A 16,720-nucleotide genomic window follows, 5' to 3' on the forward strand; every position below is an offset into this window, starting at 1 on the left:
AAATTAAATCAGAATGTTAAAGAAGATAATACCTTTACAACTTTTTCCGTGTTACAATCACAGTGTATGTAGTTCCCGCCGATCAGAAACGAAGGTCCCGTCGTTATGAAGCAATTGGACATAACGTACGTGTGGATCTGGAATATTAAAGACCTTATAAACATAATAATATAATAATACCCTTACCATTGACGAACTTTTGGAGTGAACGAGACAAAAGATACTAATACCTGTCTCATTAGTCAGTCAGTCAGGTTCTTAGATTTTATCTTGGATTGGACCAAAGAAAGCGATCGAAGTTCTCTGACAAGTAATTTACGGTAGTGGAAGTTGGCTGTACACAAATGACAGTCTTGCCTCGAGAAACCGTTGGCCTCAAGCCTGAATCCTTTTGACGTTTCGAATTTGCGGTCCCATCGTATTATAAGAGTCAGTGAATATAAAGTACACATTTGTACACACCGTATCTCGTGCGTACGGTTTGTCAATTGTGTCTTTTGAGAAAGGTTTCCGTGTCCTGAATCGTTCAGAACGAAAACAAACCAATATATAGTAAAAGTCTTATAAATATTTCTAAGCCAAAACTTTCCATTATTATTTTTAAATGTAAACAAACCTTTTTATTTCTAATATTAAATTCAAGCAACTCACCGTCTTAAGTTTATTGTGCGTTAAAGAAAACACCATAAAGTTATCTATGAACTTGGTGCCTTCTAACTCCACGATGCTAGCAATGTCGTTATAGTCCACCAGTAGCTGCCTCAGGTGCTCATACGTCGGGTCGTCGGACACCGCTTGGAGAGAAGTGATCTGAATTATAAACGGTTTTTGTAATAAATTAGACCAAAATGAGATGAGTCGATTGACTTTATATTAATGCCAGTATGTGGTCATTCAGAAAACAAAATAAAATTCACATTATATTATTCATTACTTATTTAAAACGAAATATAATCCTGTACTTTTTAATTCTATATAATTATTTATCAACAGCGATTGTATAATATTTTGAATTTTCAAAATTTTGGGTTTTGACTACTCACATTGTTGTATGAAACGTTCAACTTGGCCGTGTTGGGCGGCAGATTAGTGGGCATGACCTTAAGATGTCGCATGGAACAGTCCACTGCTACCAAATTGGTGACCTCACCCCCCAGAAGTTCCAGCCGATCGGGTATGCAGGTGCAGTTCGCATTAGCGGGTCGTATATTACGACAACTTGCACTCAACTGGAAATGAAATGAATTATAATCAGTGTTAGGTATCACACAGTACTATGTTGAGTGGCTTAGCCATTTGGCTTAGATTCTTTATATATGTAGTTAGTGTCGCAGTACCAAATAATGTAAACAAAAAAACCTCTTTATTATCTTGGTGTGCGTGACAGCTACGCTTGACACTCGCCAAACGTCATAATAAATGACAACACCACTTTACTAGTATGCGTGTACTTTGAGGTCCACTGTTGGCCACAATTTTTTTCAACGCGTTTTCAGTTTTGTCAGTCTATCTACACATATAATCAAGGTATTTCGATCATGCCAATGTAGATAACAAAATAACATGTTGATTGTATTTTCATTATAACGAAATATTTTTGTTGCTGTATACATAATGTCTGTGTAGCATTAGCATTAGCAGCCCGTAAATGTCCCACTGCTGGGATAAAGGCCTCCTCTCCCTTTGAGGAGAAGGTTTGGAGCATATTCCACCACGCTGCTCCAATGCGGGTTGGCGGAATACATATGTGGCAGAATTTCGTTGAAATTAGACACATGCAGGTTTCCTCACGATGTTTTCCTTCACCGCCGAGCACGAGATGAATTATAAACACAAATTAAGCACATGAAATTTCAGTGGTGCCTGCCTGGGTTTGAACCCGAAATCATAGGTTAAGATGCACGCGTTCTAGCCACTGGGTCATCTCGGCTCATAATATCATGAGAATGAATTGCAGGCAAATAGTTCAATTTCAAATATAATTCTTTCGTTCATTATTTTAAAGTCTAGTGAAAACCTAAAACTTTCTTTATAAGCTACTCTAGTTCCCATTGCAATTTACGACCATCACCTATTCAATCCTATCTGGATTCCACCAACTAGGATTCATTATTGTCTGTCACAAGCTCAATATCTAATTACCTCTTCTTGAACTCTTAAATGGTCGATTTGGACAACTTGCACGTCTTTGAACCAGTTAAACGTCAGGTCGAGGGCGCAATACGTACGCTCGTAGTTGAGAAATGTCACCAGTGAGCTACTGTTAGTTTCCATCGCCTTCTGGAAGTGCTTGCATGGAAGGTAATTGTTACCTGTGGGGATAATCGGACCAGTTAAACATTTCGTCATAAAATTAGGTTTAAAAATTATTGTTTGAGGGTATTTATCGTATTGATATAAAGAGGTACTTCAAACATAAACTGATATGTGTATAGATTTTTTGTTTCAATAATAAATTATAACAAATGTAAGAAGAGATCAAATTGTCGAAAAAATGGCTCCTTTGTAAAGTCTGTCGAAGTTTAGTAGAAAATTAGTTGAACGTTAGGTCTGATGTTCCAAAAAATATTTCCACTTTATTTAAAAAGAATATAGCTCAGCTTTCAAAAATAAATTTAAATGTACGTGTACTTTAATGTGATTTAAGTTAAAAAACGAGTTTTTATTGAAATATTGCTATTAAGACTTTTTTGTCAAAAATATAATTTTATTAGTTCTGATTCTATTTCTCTGCTTTAAAAATTTAAAGAAATTGATATTGCATCTGGCGAAAAAGAATTAAGTCTCACCTGACAAATCCACGGAAATCTTTCTGTTACTCTGAACCAAACTTAACGGGAACTCTGTGAGATTGTTGGCTGAAGCATCGAGGACCGTCAGGGTGAACAGGTAGGCGAACGGTCTCTGGATGGATGACTGAAGAGTCGCGCTGCTCAGATTGTTGTTGGAAATATTGAGACACGCGATCGAAGAGTACTTTGGGAATTGACCTGATAAGATATTAAAAAAAAAATTGAAAATTTTGTCCTCTTCATACAGACAAAAGTATACAACGCAAGTTTATACTTATTATATATTATTATTATATATTTATTATTTCATTAATTGTTGTTGTAAGACAATAATAGTCTAAACGTATAATTTGAAAATATTGGTTTTTTAATTTGCATTACCTAAGTCTCTATAATGTATTTTCTGTAAAATTTGTTAGAAGATACCCAATATTATTATTATTACATTACCATATATTAAGCTTAAATATTCGCCGATTTTCGATGAGTTTTACAAGGATACCGTGGATCAAAAACGATATGACTTCACCAAAATTATAAAAAGGAAGATCTTTGACCGCCATATTGAGAAACCTGTCGGCTATTTTCGTGCTTTAATATCTGTAGTGTTTGTCCTTTTTGTATATTGCGAATTTAAATATGAAATCAACTGCGAATGTTCAAAAACCGAAAGGTCTTGTTATCAAACAGCAATTCTTATTGCTTGTTGTAAATCATTACAACAAGCAATAAGAATCGCTATTCAACTTTTATTATCGTTTTGAGGATACCAATAATCGTGCAGAAAATTGGAACCCCAATTACTTTTCATGATTTTTATCTGGGTTTAGATATGATCTCGTGAAGTAAAACAGCTAACTAATTTCTGCTACATCTACAGTACTTCCTTCAATGAGAAATTATCGCCAAGCCTCTTTAAAAGGAATGGGGCCCTTTCACCTTGAAATTGTTGTTGTTTCATTTTGGAAGAATTGCAAACAGTGACGCTTGACTATAAAAAAACACTTAAATATTTTTTAAATTTTATAAAGCTTTGAGTGCGCCGAAACAATTTATTTTCGTTCTTTGTTTTAATTAAATTACAAAACAACAATCATACGTCCCACGTAACTTATAATACTTACTCTTATTTCGTTTTATATCTGAAGCGTCCTCGGCTTGCATAAACAAATACGCAATTATAATTTATTTCATACAACGGTTTACAATAGAGCTATACCAAACTTTTTTAAAGTTATTTATTAGATCTCCAATAAAATACCCATAACACATTACATTTTAAACAAATTATTCACAATTGTAAGTAAAAAAAGGTTATTACTAATATCATTTATCAATATTTAAAACAATATCGAAACTGTCTTGCTTTACACTTTTAGTTTGCTCATTATAATAACCAAAGGTACGTTTTAACAAAAGAGACTACACAAATACTATACGAGTACTTATTTACCTTATATATCTGTCAAAATCTGACGCCAGATTATATAATAATAGTTAAGTGTCTTTGTCAAGTGTTCGAAGTTCAAGTGTTCCAGTGGTCAAAATTCCATTATATAAACAAGACTTTCTGTCAACAGCTCTAAACGCTAACCCGAGGGATTACATAAATAACGTCTTGTGTGTATTTTATTTATTATTAATAATATTCAAGCTGATCACTAGTTACTAAACAAATGGTATTAATTATATATAATTAAAATTATACATATTATTTTCACAAAATGTCAACAAATACAAAACTATTAAAGTCAATTCGACCGATAAAGTCTCATCACATTTTGCGCATCCTATATTTGTATGCGTTACTATGTTTAAAACAAATCTAAATATTTGACCTATACATGTAATGTTGGAATGAATAGCTAGTATAATACGAATTCTATAAAAAGAATACGCCTTCTATAGTCCATCCTACGCCATTAATCCCAAGACGCCGGTACTATTGTACCTGTGATCATATTTATGGGTCAATGCAGATCTATTCAATCAGGAAGGTGCGCCCCACTACGTGTAATTAGACATTAAGACAGCAAAAAAAATACAAATTAAATTATATTTGTTAAATTTATACATAGTTTATATATAGTTATTTCCTTAGTTTAATTATAAAATATATTCGCTTACCGACGATCTTGCCAATGTTCCCATCGGTGAGCGCCATGGAAGTGAGGCGACGGAAGACTGCCTGCGAGACGTCCAACTCGTCTATCGTGGCGTTCAGCACGTGGAGATTAGTTGTATTCTGTGTCACTGTAGGAAAAAGAACAGAGGTTTGTCTTAAACATTTATAAAGACATACATGATCACCATCTTCCATAGAAACATGTAATGTAAGCAATGCAAGCAACTTCTAAAACCGTCAGTGAACCGCCTCTCATCATTCAAACAGGAAAACTGGAACACAGTGTTACAGTTTGACACTTTAACATCTATTGAGTGTACCTGTATAAAACTTAATCGTGCCAACTACCGGTAGAAAAACAGCTGATTTATAATACTAAGAAACTTATAGCCGTAACACAGATTATGTTGATAAACTGAAAAAAATGCGATTCAACAGGGATATACTGCTACCAGTCTAGCCATTTCTTTTTGACCATATATATTATATTTATCTAAGTCCAAAAATATGTATGTATTATGATCCATTGTCTGTAATAAAAAATATTATTCGAGACGAATATCATAATTAAATCGATACGTTTAAATGTCACGTATATTAAGCTATTTTTCTTTGTCAGTAATGAATATATATCGCGTTTATAGCCAAGTCGTCGCGCAATATCACCAACAATACGTTCTTATACTGATTATAAGTTATTTTTGCTATCAAGGCTACGGCGAGAACAAATAGTTATAATCGTATATATGCGTGCCTAGAATCGAGGATCGTGCGCTTTGACCATTATATTTTAACTTATATTTAAATTTGTATGAAGCAGTAATATTAATGTTTCTAACTATACATTTTACCTATTTCGTTAAGTATTTAAAGGATTCGTGAGTCAGTATAATTACAAACACAGAGATATAATATTTTAGATCGTGGTTCACTTTGGGTTACAATGGGTTATACTTAGAAATTAAAATGACAAGATATCATCAACTCATCTTCGGTTCTGGATTTCTTACCGGTTCTTATCGGTAGAATCTAGATTCCGATCCGGTGATTACTTTAAATTACAATTTTAATGTAACGCTATCACCTGAATAAATATTTTTTTATTCTGAACTTACCTATGATTGTGGTTTTGAAAGTTTGTGTTAATTAAAAAGCATAAACGTTGTCTGCTGACATTCATTTATAAATAAATCAAATATAAATGTGAATCATACATAAATCTAGGATTAATTTTAGATATTTCTACATGGTCATGATTATAATGTCAGCTTATTAATAACTATGCAAGAATATAAATAGCTACTAATAAAAAAAACCTGCATTTATTACCGATATATCGGTGTATAATGTTTTCAACCTTGAGCTTTAATAACCTAGTTTAAAATGTATCCTTCGACGTAATCAAGGTTATTTGTTTTAAAAATAAACAAACAAAAACAATGCAATCACGTCCGGGCATTCTGTCGTGATATATTTACGACGTCGCGGGCGCCGGCGCACACGCAGGTCGTCTCACATTCCGCAACGATCACACTCGTAAAGGTTTGTTTGTGTTAAATAAAAAGGGTAATACCTAGTCCTTAGAATACGTCGTGGACTCCCCAACTCAAATAAACTTTATGTATTGAAATTTCATAATTTCTGTAATTTATCTCGTGCTTTTCGGTTAAAGTGCCGTGAGCAACACTGAATGTCCTTAAAATTCATTTTGAGATTATAAATTAAACAATAATAGGTTCTTAAAAATCACCACATTGACAATTATTATTTATGTACAAAAATGTAACGTATTTTTTTTAAATGTGAAACTAGTTTACACTAACCACAACTACACATTCTTGCGGTCCAGACTGGAACCTGCCCAGTAGGAAGCCTATCCACCCTATTAAATATACGCGGTTTGGTCGGGCAACACAGACGTTAGAAGATAGACACCCTCCAAAGGATGGCTTCGCAGGGCGTTTCGTGGTGTTTAATGGTATCTCAGTAATGTAGGGGTGCACTTTCAGTATCTGGTAATACCATGGAAATTTATAAGGGGTTAAATATTGTAATGATATCAGGAACCAATCCTACAAGCTGATATTCAGTAGCGACATTCCAGAGATAGCTATGTAATAATAAAATAATAAGAAGTTAAACCAGCGAGAAGTGCCACTTAGTCGTGTTCAGTATGTCAAGCTTGGCATAAATTTTAGCAGTCTCAGCGGATGCTCCTAATTTTATATTTGAAAGTAAAAGTATATTGGAACTTCAAGTTATTAATATAATAGATACAAAGAAACCATTTAAAAATACATTACTTTCTGATGTAACAAACGCTTGAAACGTTTGAAGGTTTGGAGTATTCAGCCAACCCTAACTTCTATATACATAAGTAAGTGGGCTTAAATAAAATAGATAAAAAGTACATAAAATAATTCAAATGACTTCAACTCACTTGTAATAGCAAGCGCCTCTTTCAGTCTGAAACTGTCCACGTCACAGCAAAACACGGAGACGGGATCCACGCGCGTGCACTTAGGTTCAGTGGGGCAATGCTCCCGAGACATGTGAAAGCATTTACCCTTCTTCAGCTCCACGCGAGGTGCCTCCGGCTTAGGCTTCTCCGTTGATGGTGGGCGCGGCTGGAAGTTAAACCGATAGGTTCATTTTAAAAGCTTTTAAAGAATTGCAATTATTGGGTTTAATTAAGTTTAAAATGACCATAATATTCACTTGGTAGTAGGGCTTTGTGCAAGCCCGTCTGGGTAGGTACCAACCACTCATCAAATATTCTACCGCCAATCAGGAGTACTCAGTATTGTTGTGCTCCGGTTTGAAGGGTGAGTGAGCCAGTGTAACTACAGGCACAAGGGACATAACATCTTAGTTCCCAAGGTTGGTGGCGTATTGGTGATGTAAGGAATGGTTAATATTTCTTACAGCGCCATTGTCTATGGGTGGTGGTGACCACTTAATATGTAAAGAACCAATGATTGCGGGCCGGGCATTTAACACTGAATTTGAATGTGCCTAAGTTGTTTTTATAATTCTTCAGGATTTTCGGTGAAGAAAAATATCGTGAGAAAACCTGCATGACATAAAATGTCGGATGAAATGTGCCATATGTGTTCACCAACCCGGATGGAGCAGCGTGGTGCATATGGTTTCCCTTCCCAAAGGGCAGACGGTGGAACTGTTTCTTGTTATTACTTTTAAATTACATTTTAGCTTAATTTAATTAATAGTCGAGGGTATGATTAAGACGGGGTCAATACACTTTATCAAATAATTTAATTTCTTATTTCTCAAAATTTAACTAAAGATTTAAAGTGTTTTGACCCACAAAATTATTGGGATTGGTCGCAATTATTATAAGTGCATTTTTTGTCAGTATCTTCACTTTGCGATGGAAAATAAATTAACAGTCCGTGGCCGGCATAGACTCAATGTAGATTTATTGTATATACATATATGTTCTTAATGCTCACCAAGACACAAACTAAAATATACACTAAGATTTATAAAATATAACGAGGTACAGAAAACAAGCGATTTTTTTCTCACAACGATTAATTCTAAGGTAATAAAGGGACAACATACGGCAAAGATATACCCTATATATCTCCAATCAATTTAAAAAGCAGCGAATAGATAACGAACCGAGCACTTTCTATCTATTATTCATCACTTGCAAGCTTGCTATAAGCTGAATAATGGCCCTAGACGATAAAAGGGCTCTTAACCCCTTTGCAATTAAACGAGGGCGAAGATAGCTTAGAAAAGAACGCTAGTGTTTCAAATATAGCTCGGGCTAAGTAAAGGAAACCGAAATAACATTTTACTAACACAAATACATCCACCTGAATAATTAAATTTATACAAACAATCACTAACATTTAAGTACGAATATAATAATATTGTGTGTCTAAAACATTTGAGCGGTTAAAAATAATTGGTGACTTTTTCTGTGTACTCGCGAGAAGGTCTAGCCCACAAAAAAAATTTGTATGTTGGTCGTACAATATAAACGTTTTATGTACGAGTGTATATATAATAAAACACCATCCGAAATTATGAACTCTGGTCGTTTTAACGCATTTAAAAGTAAACTCGCTCAGTACATAATGTTAAATCCAAAAACATAATTTTTAGTAAATGAATGTTTTCCCCATTTCCTTATTATGTAGACTGACATATTATAAATATTTATGTGTATTTAAGTTCTTAATTTGTTCTCATACTTATTCGTTATTTCGAAAATATATAAAAATTAAAAATGCAAATCTTCCATACATAAGCAAATATAAATTAATATTGCTATGGATAATATTTGAAAATGTTGTACATCAGTTGAATTCGACTTTATTTATTTAAAAATTATCGTTTTATGTTTGTTTGTTTGTTTTTTTTTAATAGCTATCTTATAGCTTACGACCTCGTGCATTGCAAAACAAAATGTCAACTTGATCCGGACAAAGTCGCGAATAAACAGATAATTTATGAATTGCGAAAATTTTGACGTTTAACTTGAAAAACAGTGTTGTGTTCCGATTTGAATTGTGAGTCAGCCAGTGGAACTTCAGGCACAAAGTACATAACATCCTAGCTCCCGATGTTGGTGGCGCATTGATGTGATGTAAGGAATGATGAATATTTCTTACGGTGCCAATGTCTCAGGGCGGTGGTGGTTAAAATAAGGTGGCCCATTAGCTCGTCGGCGTAAAATTATTTTTTTTTAGTTATTTCTAGCTCTAAGAAATTTTATTTATAAAAAAAAACTGGTAACATTGTATGCTTTAAAGACATATAAGCAAGGTTCCTCCCGATTAATAAAATACGAATTTAACAGATAATAACGGAAATCATCGTTGTCTCTTTTAAATGACAATATTTACATGATTTTTATGAGGGTAATAATTGAGCCCAATTTTTTTTTAAAACATCCATTACCTAAAGGTATATAAACTTATTCTACCCGAGCAAAGTCGGTACAGGTATTGAGTTCGTTATAGAAATAAATATGCGATGAATCAAGTTCATTAGTTTAAGTAAACGCGACTTAATTGGTTTTACTAATAACGTTATCCGCTTTAAGTGATTTTCGTTGTAATAAATACATTGATTATAAACAAATGAAAAAATGTTTAAAAAAATAATAAAATATAATAATTATTTTGGAATTAAGACGTAATTCGAGGTTAGTATTACAATAATTTAGGGATTAATTCTAGTAACATTTTGTCACTTTATCGAATGGAAAATAGAATATATTTGTATATTTATTTTTGTATATTTTATGTATCCAATATGTAATTGCGGTTCAGTCGAAGTTGGATCGTAGTAGAATCTTAGTATAGTAACCGTTATAATTCGTAGAATTGACCCTTAGTTTGTTAGAACGCGTTCATCTTAACCGATTTCGGGTTCAAACCCAGGCAGGCACCACTGAATTTTCATGTGCTTAATTTGTGTTTATAATTCATCTCGTGCTCGGCGGTGAAGGAAAACATCGTGAGGAAACCTGCATGTGTCTAATTTCAACGAAATTCTACCACACGTGTATTCCACCAACCCGCATTGGAGCAGCGTGGTGGAATATGCTCCAAACCTTCTCCTCAAAGGGAGAGGAGGCCTTTAACCCAGCAGTGGGAAAATTTACAGGCTGCTAATGCTAATGCTAATATAATTCGTAGAATTGACTTTTAGTTAGTGTGATTTGTTTTGGTTAGGTTGAGTCGAAGTTCGATCAAAAAGATTCGATAAGGTATCAAAGCCATAGTAAATTAATATTATTTTTTTGATAATAAAAAAAACATTAGTACGTAATTAGAGGAGACACTTAAAGGAACCTTAGTTTACAACAAAGCTGTGTCTTCTAATAAGTCCAATTCTCCCCAGCCCCCTTCCTCGGACTTAATATTCCCAATAACCTGAGAGTTTACGTCGCTAAAGGAATAACTATGCTAAATTTGCAGTCAATATGACTTATAATTACTTAAGTGCCTAATTATTATTATTAACAAACCAGTTTTTACCATAGTAACATACGTCAGCAAAAAACAGTTACATGTAGTGTGACTATTGAAACGGCCTTTGATTATAAAAACTGTATAGAAACTGTACTCTTGAGTATCGGAGATAATATCTCGATACTGGGACATCTGATGATAATATGTTGTTAAATATAACTCTAAAGTAATTGCCCACATCTGGACTTGGAGCTTAGTCCACAGATTTACAACCGATATACGAAATGAATAACAAACAAAGCACAACAAGAATATTCGATGTTGATGGGTTTGAACTCACAATTTTTTTAATTATTCTTTTATGTGATATCGGTTGGCGATCGAGCAACGGGGCCACCTGGTGGTAAGTGCTCACCACCGCCCATAGACAATGGCGCTGTAAGAGATATTAACCATTCCTTATATTACCAATGCGCCACCAACCTTGGGAATTAAGATGTTAAGTACCTTGTACCTGTTGTCACTCACCCTTCAAACTGAAATACAACAATACTGAGTACTGCTGTTTGGCGGTATAATATCTGATGAGTGGGTGGTACCTAACCAGACGGGCTTGCACGAAGCCCTGCCACCAAGTAAAATCAAACAATCATCGCATAACTCAATAACTTAATCTTTTAAAATAATTTCTTACATCCATTTCTTCCAACCTCGTCTCCACGAACCCCATATTGAATATGAGGAACATCAGGAGATAGCACCAGATCTTTACCTGAAACAATACATTAAATTAAGTATCATAGTAGAAATATTTTAGTGTAATTAACTCTTAAACTTAATATTTAGTCAATTGTATATATAATATAATCAGGCCGAATCAGGAACAGCTAATGCCCTGAGACCTCAACAAGAGAGCCACAATAGATATTATTTAAACCAATGACATCCCATTTTCGACCAGTAAACATATTTAATGCAATATGTACAGCTGGTAAAATACAATATATAATTCTTATATAGAATTAACATAATTACTTAAAAGATTTATGATGGAGTTAAAAGAAATTAATTTCTTTTAATCACTCAAACAACCGACTGTTAAATAATGCTCAGTTTATTTGCTTAAGAGAAGATGAATATAAAAACAAACGAAGCGCAGGAAAACTGTTTTAAAGAATTGGCATTTCGCCGGTATGAACTCGAGATCAAAATAATAAAACTATACGTCTATCCATTGACATTAATATGAGTGACGCTCGTGCTATCAAAATGTCTTAGTGTGCGTGATACGACTAAGAGTACAGACAGCAAAAAAAAAATACAAATTATATTATATTTGTTAAGTTTATTTAAAAGCCGATTATTTTACCGCAATTATTTTATTATTATTAGTTGCGATAATACGGTATGTATTATCGCAACTAATAATAATAAAATCGATATAAATGCAACGAAATCTTCTTGATGTCACGATTCCACGCGGTCCATTGGCTATTTTTAATATAGTTTTGTAATATGCTCATCTTAGTTCTAAATATAATTAATTATAACGATTAAATAATTTCAACACACGCAAAACGTCATCAATTTTATTAATCAAATTTAATTGCGTTTGTTTACAATTTGCAATGGAGTGCAATAAACAAACAGGATCAGGTTGCAATAAATTATGCACGCTGGCAAGTTTGCACGTTGCCATCGTAATATATAACATTTATACTGTTTATTACTAGATAAACTTGTTTCCGAGCATGCAAAACGACTAGACCTGCCGACTTTTGGAGAAGGTGCACACGAAGAAAATAGCATAGCGTTTAAAAACACTAACTATACCAATGTTGTTGATAACATCGTTGAACAAATTAACAGAGAATAATATATTGATATAAAAAAACGGAGCGTGAAAGTTCTACTTCCTCGACGTAATTAAAAACGTTTTTTAATGGCACGCAAATGATTTATTAGAACAAAATAATAATAATCTACTTAATTAAAATAAAATAATATTTACTATTATGACCCATGTCATTTATTCTTCTTTCGCCACAAATTTAAAAACATTCTCAATTTTGCGTAATAAATTTGACATTTAATTGAAGGTTTAGCGAGTAACTTCCTGTAGCTGTCCTATCACATTGCGCGAACATCATAAAAAATAACTCGCCTAAAGAAATTTAACTTCAAAAATTAAGACATCAGACATCAAATTAAGCATTATTTTATTTAATCTGTGAATAAAAACAAATGAAATTGAGAATACTAGTGTCAATCAACACCAAAAGTTTGGGCACTATTTCTGCTCAAAATTTTAATCTACACGGTGAAGATAACAAAAAGCTTGTAATAAAAATAATACTATATTACTACATTGCTAATCAATTAATTTAAATCGTTATTAAAAAAAAAAAAAAACATAATAAATAAGGCATATCATTCAGTATAAGATTAAATAGATAATAAAATAATTTGTAGTTAGTATTTGTTGATTAACAGATAAGATACGTTTAGTTGAATTTTATTAACATATCCAGTCAATTCATCGATTTTTTAAAGTATAGTTAACTTTAAAAATTAAGAAATCTTATCAATTGTAACTCACATTTTATGCAACCGTCATTGAAGACGACTGAAACATCACAAATATTACTGAAACGAATTTATTGTGTTCCAAAGTAACTTCGCGTGTTATAGTATTTAAAAAAAAACGAAAAGCACAGAATTGATCTCTATTGAATCATTTTTACAACGGTAAAATATCTTGATTCCTTGAGCTAACAAGAGTATAAAAATAAAAATAGTTGAAAATATTAGTAGTAGTTTATCGATCGCAATTCACTCTCTGATTGTTTTCATCAGAAGTCGTGGAATATTTGGCAAAAGAGGTGGTCATTTTTACAGCATTTTAACAGAATTATCTGGTATGTAATTGAATGTTAATGAAAAACGTTGTGCCTTTCAATATTGACTCATTATTTTTTAAGTTCACTTCGTACAATCGTACCAAGTTTTTGTACAAAAGCCGTCCAAATCTGCACTAGTCATAAATTGTCGAAGCGCGGATCAAGTTTCTTAGCAAAACACGAGGTGAACGTACGGTGTATTGATTGATATGTACATTTAATGATATGAACCACACGTAGTACGTAATCATCTTTGCGTACACATATATTTTGCCAAAGTATTGCCAGCGGATACATACATTGCCAGGTGGATACATAAATTACGTTTTTTTTATTTGTTCTAGATTCTAGTATTATGGGCGACCTCATATCCTAACTCATTCATCCTCTATACTAAATCTAGCACTACTCAATACCGATAAGCCTTAAAAAGTTTATGACTCTATGTACTTGTCTCGGTTGAAACTTTGAAGAGGTAGATTCGATGATGAGGACATAGCCCATTCTCCATAAAACAAACATTTCTCAAGATATTTTTTTATTACACGCACAAACATAAGTGCATTGTCTATTCTATCAGCAATCAGTAGAACAGTTGATACGAATCAAGGTTCAAGGTTAAACGACTTTTAAATTCCAGTAACTACGAATTCGATGTAGAAAACAGGGCTCGAATCCAAGACTTTGGGATCTGCAGCCTAATTAGATAACCAATAAGCGAGCGAGGCAGTTGTAAGCACTAAGCCATCAGGCTTATGTATTAAATAAAAAAGTCTACTCACTTCTTATCATACAAAACTATTTTCTGCGGTATCATATAACTCGGATGTTTTTTAGTCTACAATGACGAGGATACAGCATGTATTATATACATTACACATACCTACTGGTTTGTGTTGCGGTGGAAGGTAAAATGTTTATAAAAAATACACGTAGGCGGTTACGATACGTGAAGTGGAATGACTAAGCATTTAATAACATAAAATGATGCACGCGTTACGAGAAGATTGTAAAGTCATTCTTGGAACATAATGCATAAATATTTATTTATACCAGATTTTTTTGGAATCATTGACAAGAATTCTAGTAAATCACTCGCTACCCGACCCGGTTTCGCACAGGTAGGAGAAGGGTCGACGTTAATTGTTTTTATTGAAGGACAAAAATACAAAGTCAAATTTAAACATATAAAAACCTTTCTTTGAATTGAAACCTTAGTGATTGTACGTATCACAATTCTACAAAGTTTCATCATAATCTCATAACTTAGAGATGCACACAAAAACACATATTCAAATATTGCTCAATTATTGGAGTTTAAATCAAATCAAAATCATTTATTCAATATAGAAGATACAAATTAAAAACTACCATCGAAAATTTGACCTGAGAAGAGCCGGCGAAAGAAACTCAGCGGGTATTTTTAATTTATCTTTTTTTTTTTTATTTATCTCATGTTCGCCATTAAGTGAAGGAAAACAAAGCGAGGGATTTGTTCTACTAAAAAATTGACAATTTATTGCAATAAAATCGAAACGCATTCGTTGCCGATCAGCAGAGTATCTATTCTACCAAACCAACGATCCAGTTGCGGGTTTGAACAGAGTTGGATCGTATCGTATCCGATATAATACTTCAATTACGATATCGAACGTATCATTACCGTTATTATTTAGTAGAATCGTCCCGTGCATGTTTCAATTGAAATTCCTAAGCTTAATCTTTGACTCGTTTTCTTTGCAAGCAAACAAAGTATCTAATTATATATATATACAATATAGGTACATATCAAAATCTTAGAAATTTTACAACGTACATCTCGCAGGCTAACTCACCAATTAATCTCAAGAAATCAATTACAAAAACTATTTAACTTACAAGTTATAAAATAAAATTTATATAAGAAAAAAAAACATGATTAAAAAAACATTGTTCACGCTTACAAATCACAACTATTCTTCAGTCTACTATTGTCAGAACAGTACAGAAAAGGTCTTAAGGTACAAAGCACACCTCCACGACACGTGGATCATTCGCTCGTTGACAAAAACTGTTAACAAATACAGACCCATTTGCTCGTCCGCCCACCTAGATCTATACAGACAGATTTTTTTATGATCTACATCAATCGAAGAAACTTAGCGTTAAATATCTATTATTATATTGCATTTACGGGCGCCAAAAGATTTCACAATATTACCACTTAATCTGCTGTCTGTACATCGCTAAATCATTTATAAGATTCGACCCACTCATACCAACCAATAGTTAAATAAAAGCCTGAATAAACTAGCGAAAGGTAACGACAGTAAGGTTATTGAGTTATTTCACAGTCGACAGAAACATATCATTATTTTTGACTTATAACATTAATAAAAATCGTTTTAATAATATCGACACACACAAATAAATATTCAAGGTCATTTCATTATTTAACTGTTAGACTATAACGTTCTGCATTGTTGTAATAGGATAGGAATATCGTTAAAGGTTGAACCAATATAATTCTAGATATATAATAAAAAAGTCGCCATAAGAGTAATCACTTTGAAAATTACTATAAAATTAGAGACACCAAATCCGAGGGAGTGACTTTATCTCAAAAAGTATCTTGCTGTGTTACAAATAGGGAAATTTGCAAGATAATATTCGATCGTATTGTACAGACATATTCACGTTAGTTTAGTTCTCATGGTCGGCAATTGCAATGTTTACGAACAAAGGTGAATAAATTATCATCACATACCACCTCATCCATACGTCGGCTGCAGGTGCTTCACACTGAATCTATTCTACATTCTATTATAACCCTACCCAGCAACACTCCTCACAATCTTTCATACGTACATTTCAAGTTAATATAATTTTTATACTCATATGTATATCTATATATTATATGTGAGACTCAATAAGAATGTATTACATTATATAAATATTATTTATAAATTA

General features: G+C 33.0%; 1 protein-coding gene across 2 annotated transcripts in view; it reads right to left on the minus strand.

Annotated features, from left to right (window-relative positions):
- Positions 1–16,720, minus strand: part of LOC125068194 (protein halfway) — a 42,683-nt gene that overhangs the window by 694 nt on the left and 25,269 nt on the right. The window contains exons 2-9 of one of the 2 annotated variants that reach the window (XM_047677244.1): positions 11,566–11,643; positions 7,358–7,544; positions 4,920–5,045; positions 2,790–2,990; positions 2,143–2,312; positions 1,044–1,229; positions 652–810; positions 33–137 (exon numbers count right to left, since the gene is read on the minus strand). In XM_047677244.1, coding sequence (XP_047533200.1) covers positions 33–137; positions 652–810; positions 1,044–1,229; positions 2,143–2,312; positions 2,790–2,990; positions 4,920–5,045; positions 7,358–7,544; positions 11,566–11,643 — 1,212 coding nt within the window. The remainder of the gene's footprint in view (positions 1–32; positions 138–651; positions 811–1,043; positions 1,230–2,142; positions 2,313–2,789; positions 2,991–4,919; positions 5,046–7,357; positions 7,545–11,565; positions 11,644–16,720) is intronic. The other variant, XM_047677245.1, reaches the window with a different exon arrangement.

This window comes from Vanessa atalanta, chromosome 13 (assembly GCF_905147765.1).
Source record: "Vanessa atalanta chromosome 13, ilVanAtal1.2, whole genome shotgun sequence".
NCBI classification, from domain to species: Eukaryota; Metazoa; Arthropoda; class Insecta; order Lepidoptera; family Nymphalidae; genus Vanessa; species Vanessa atalanta.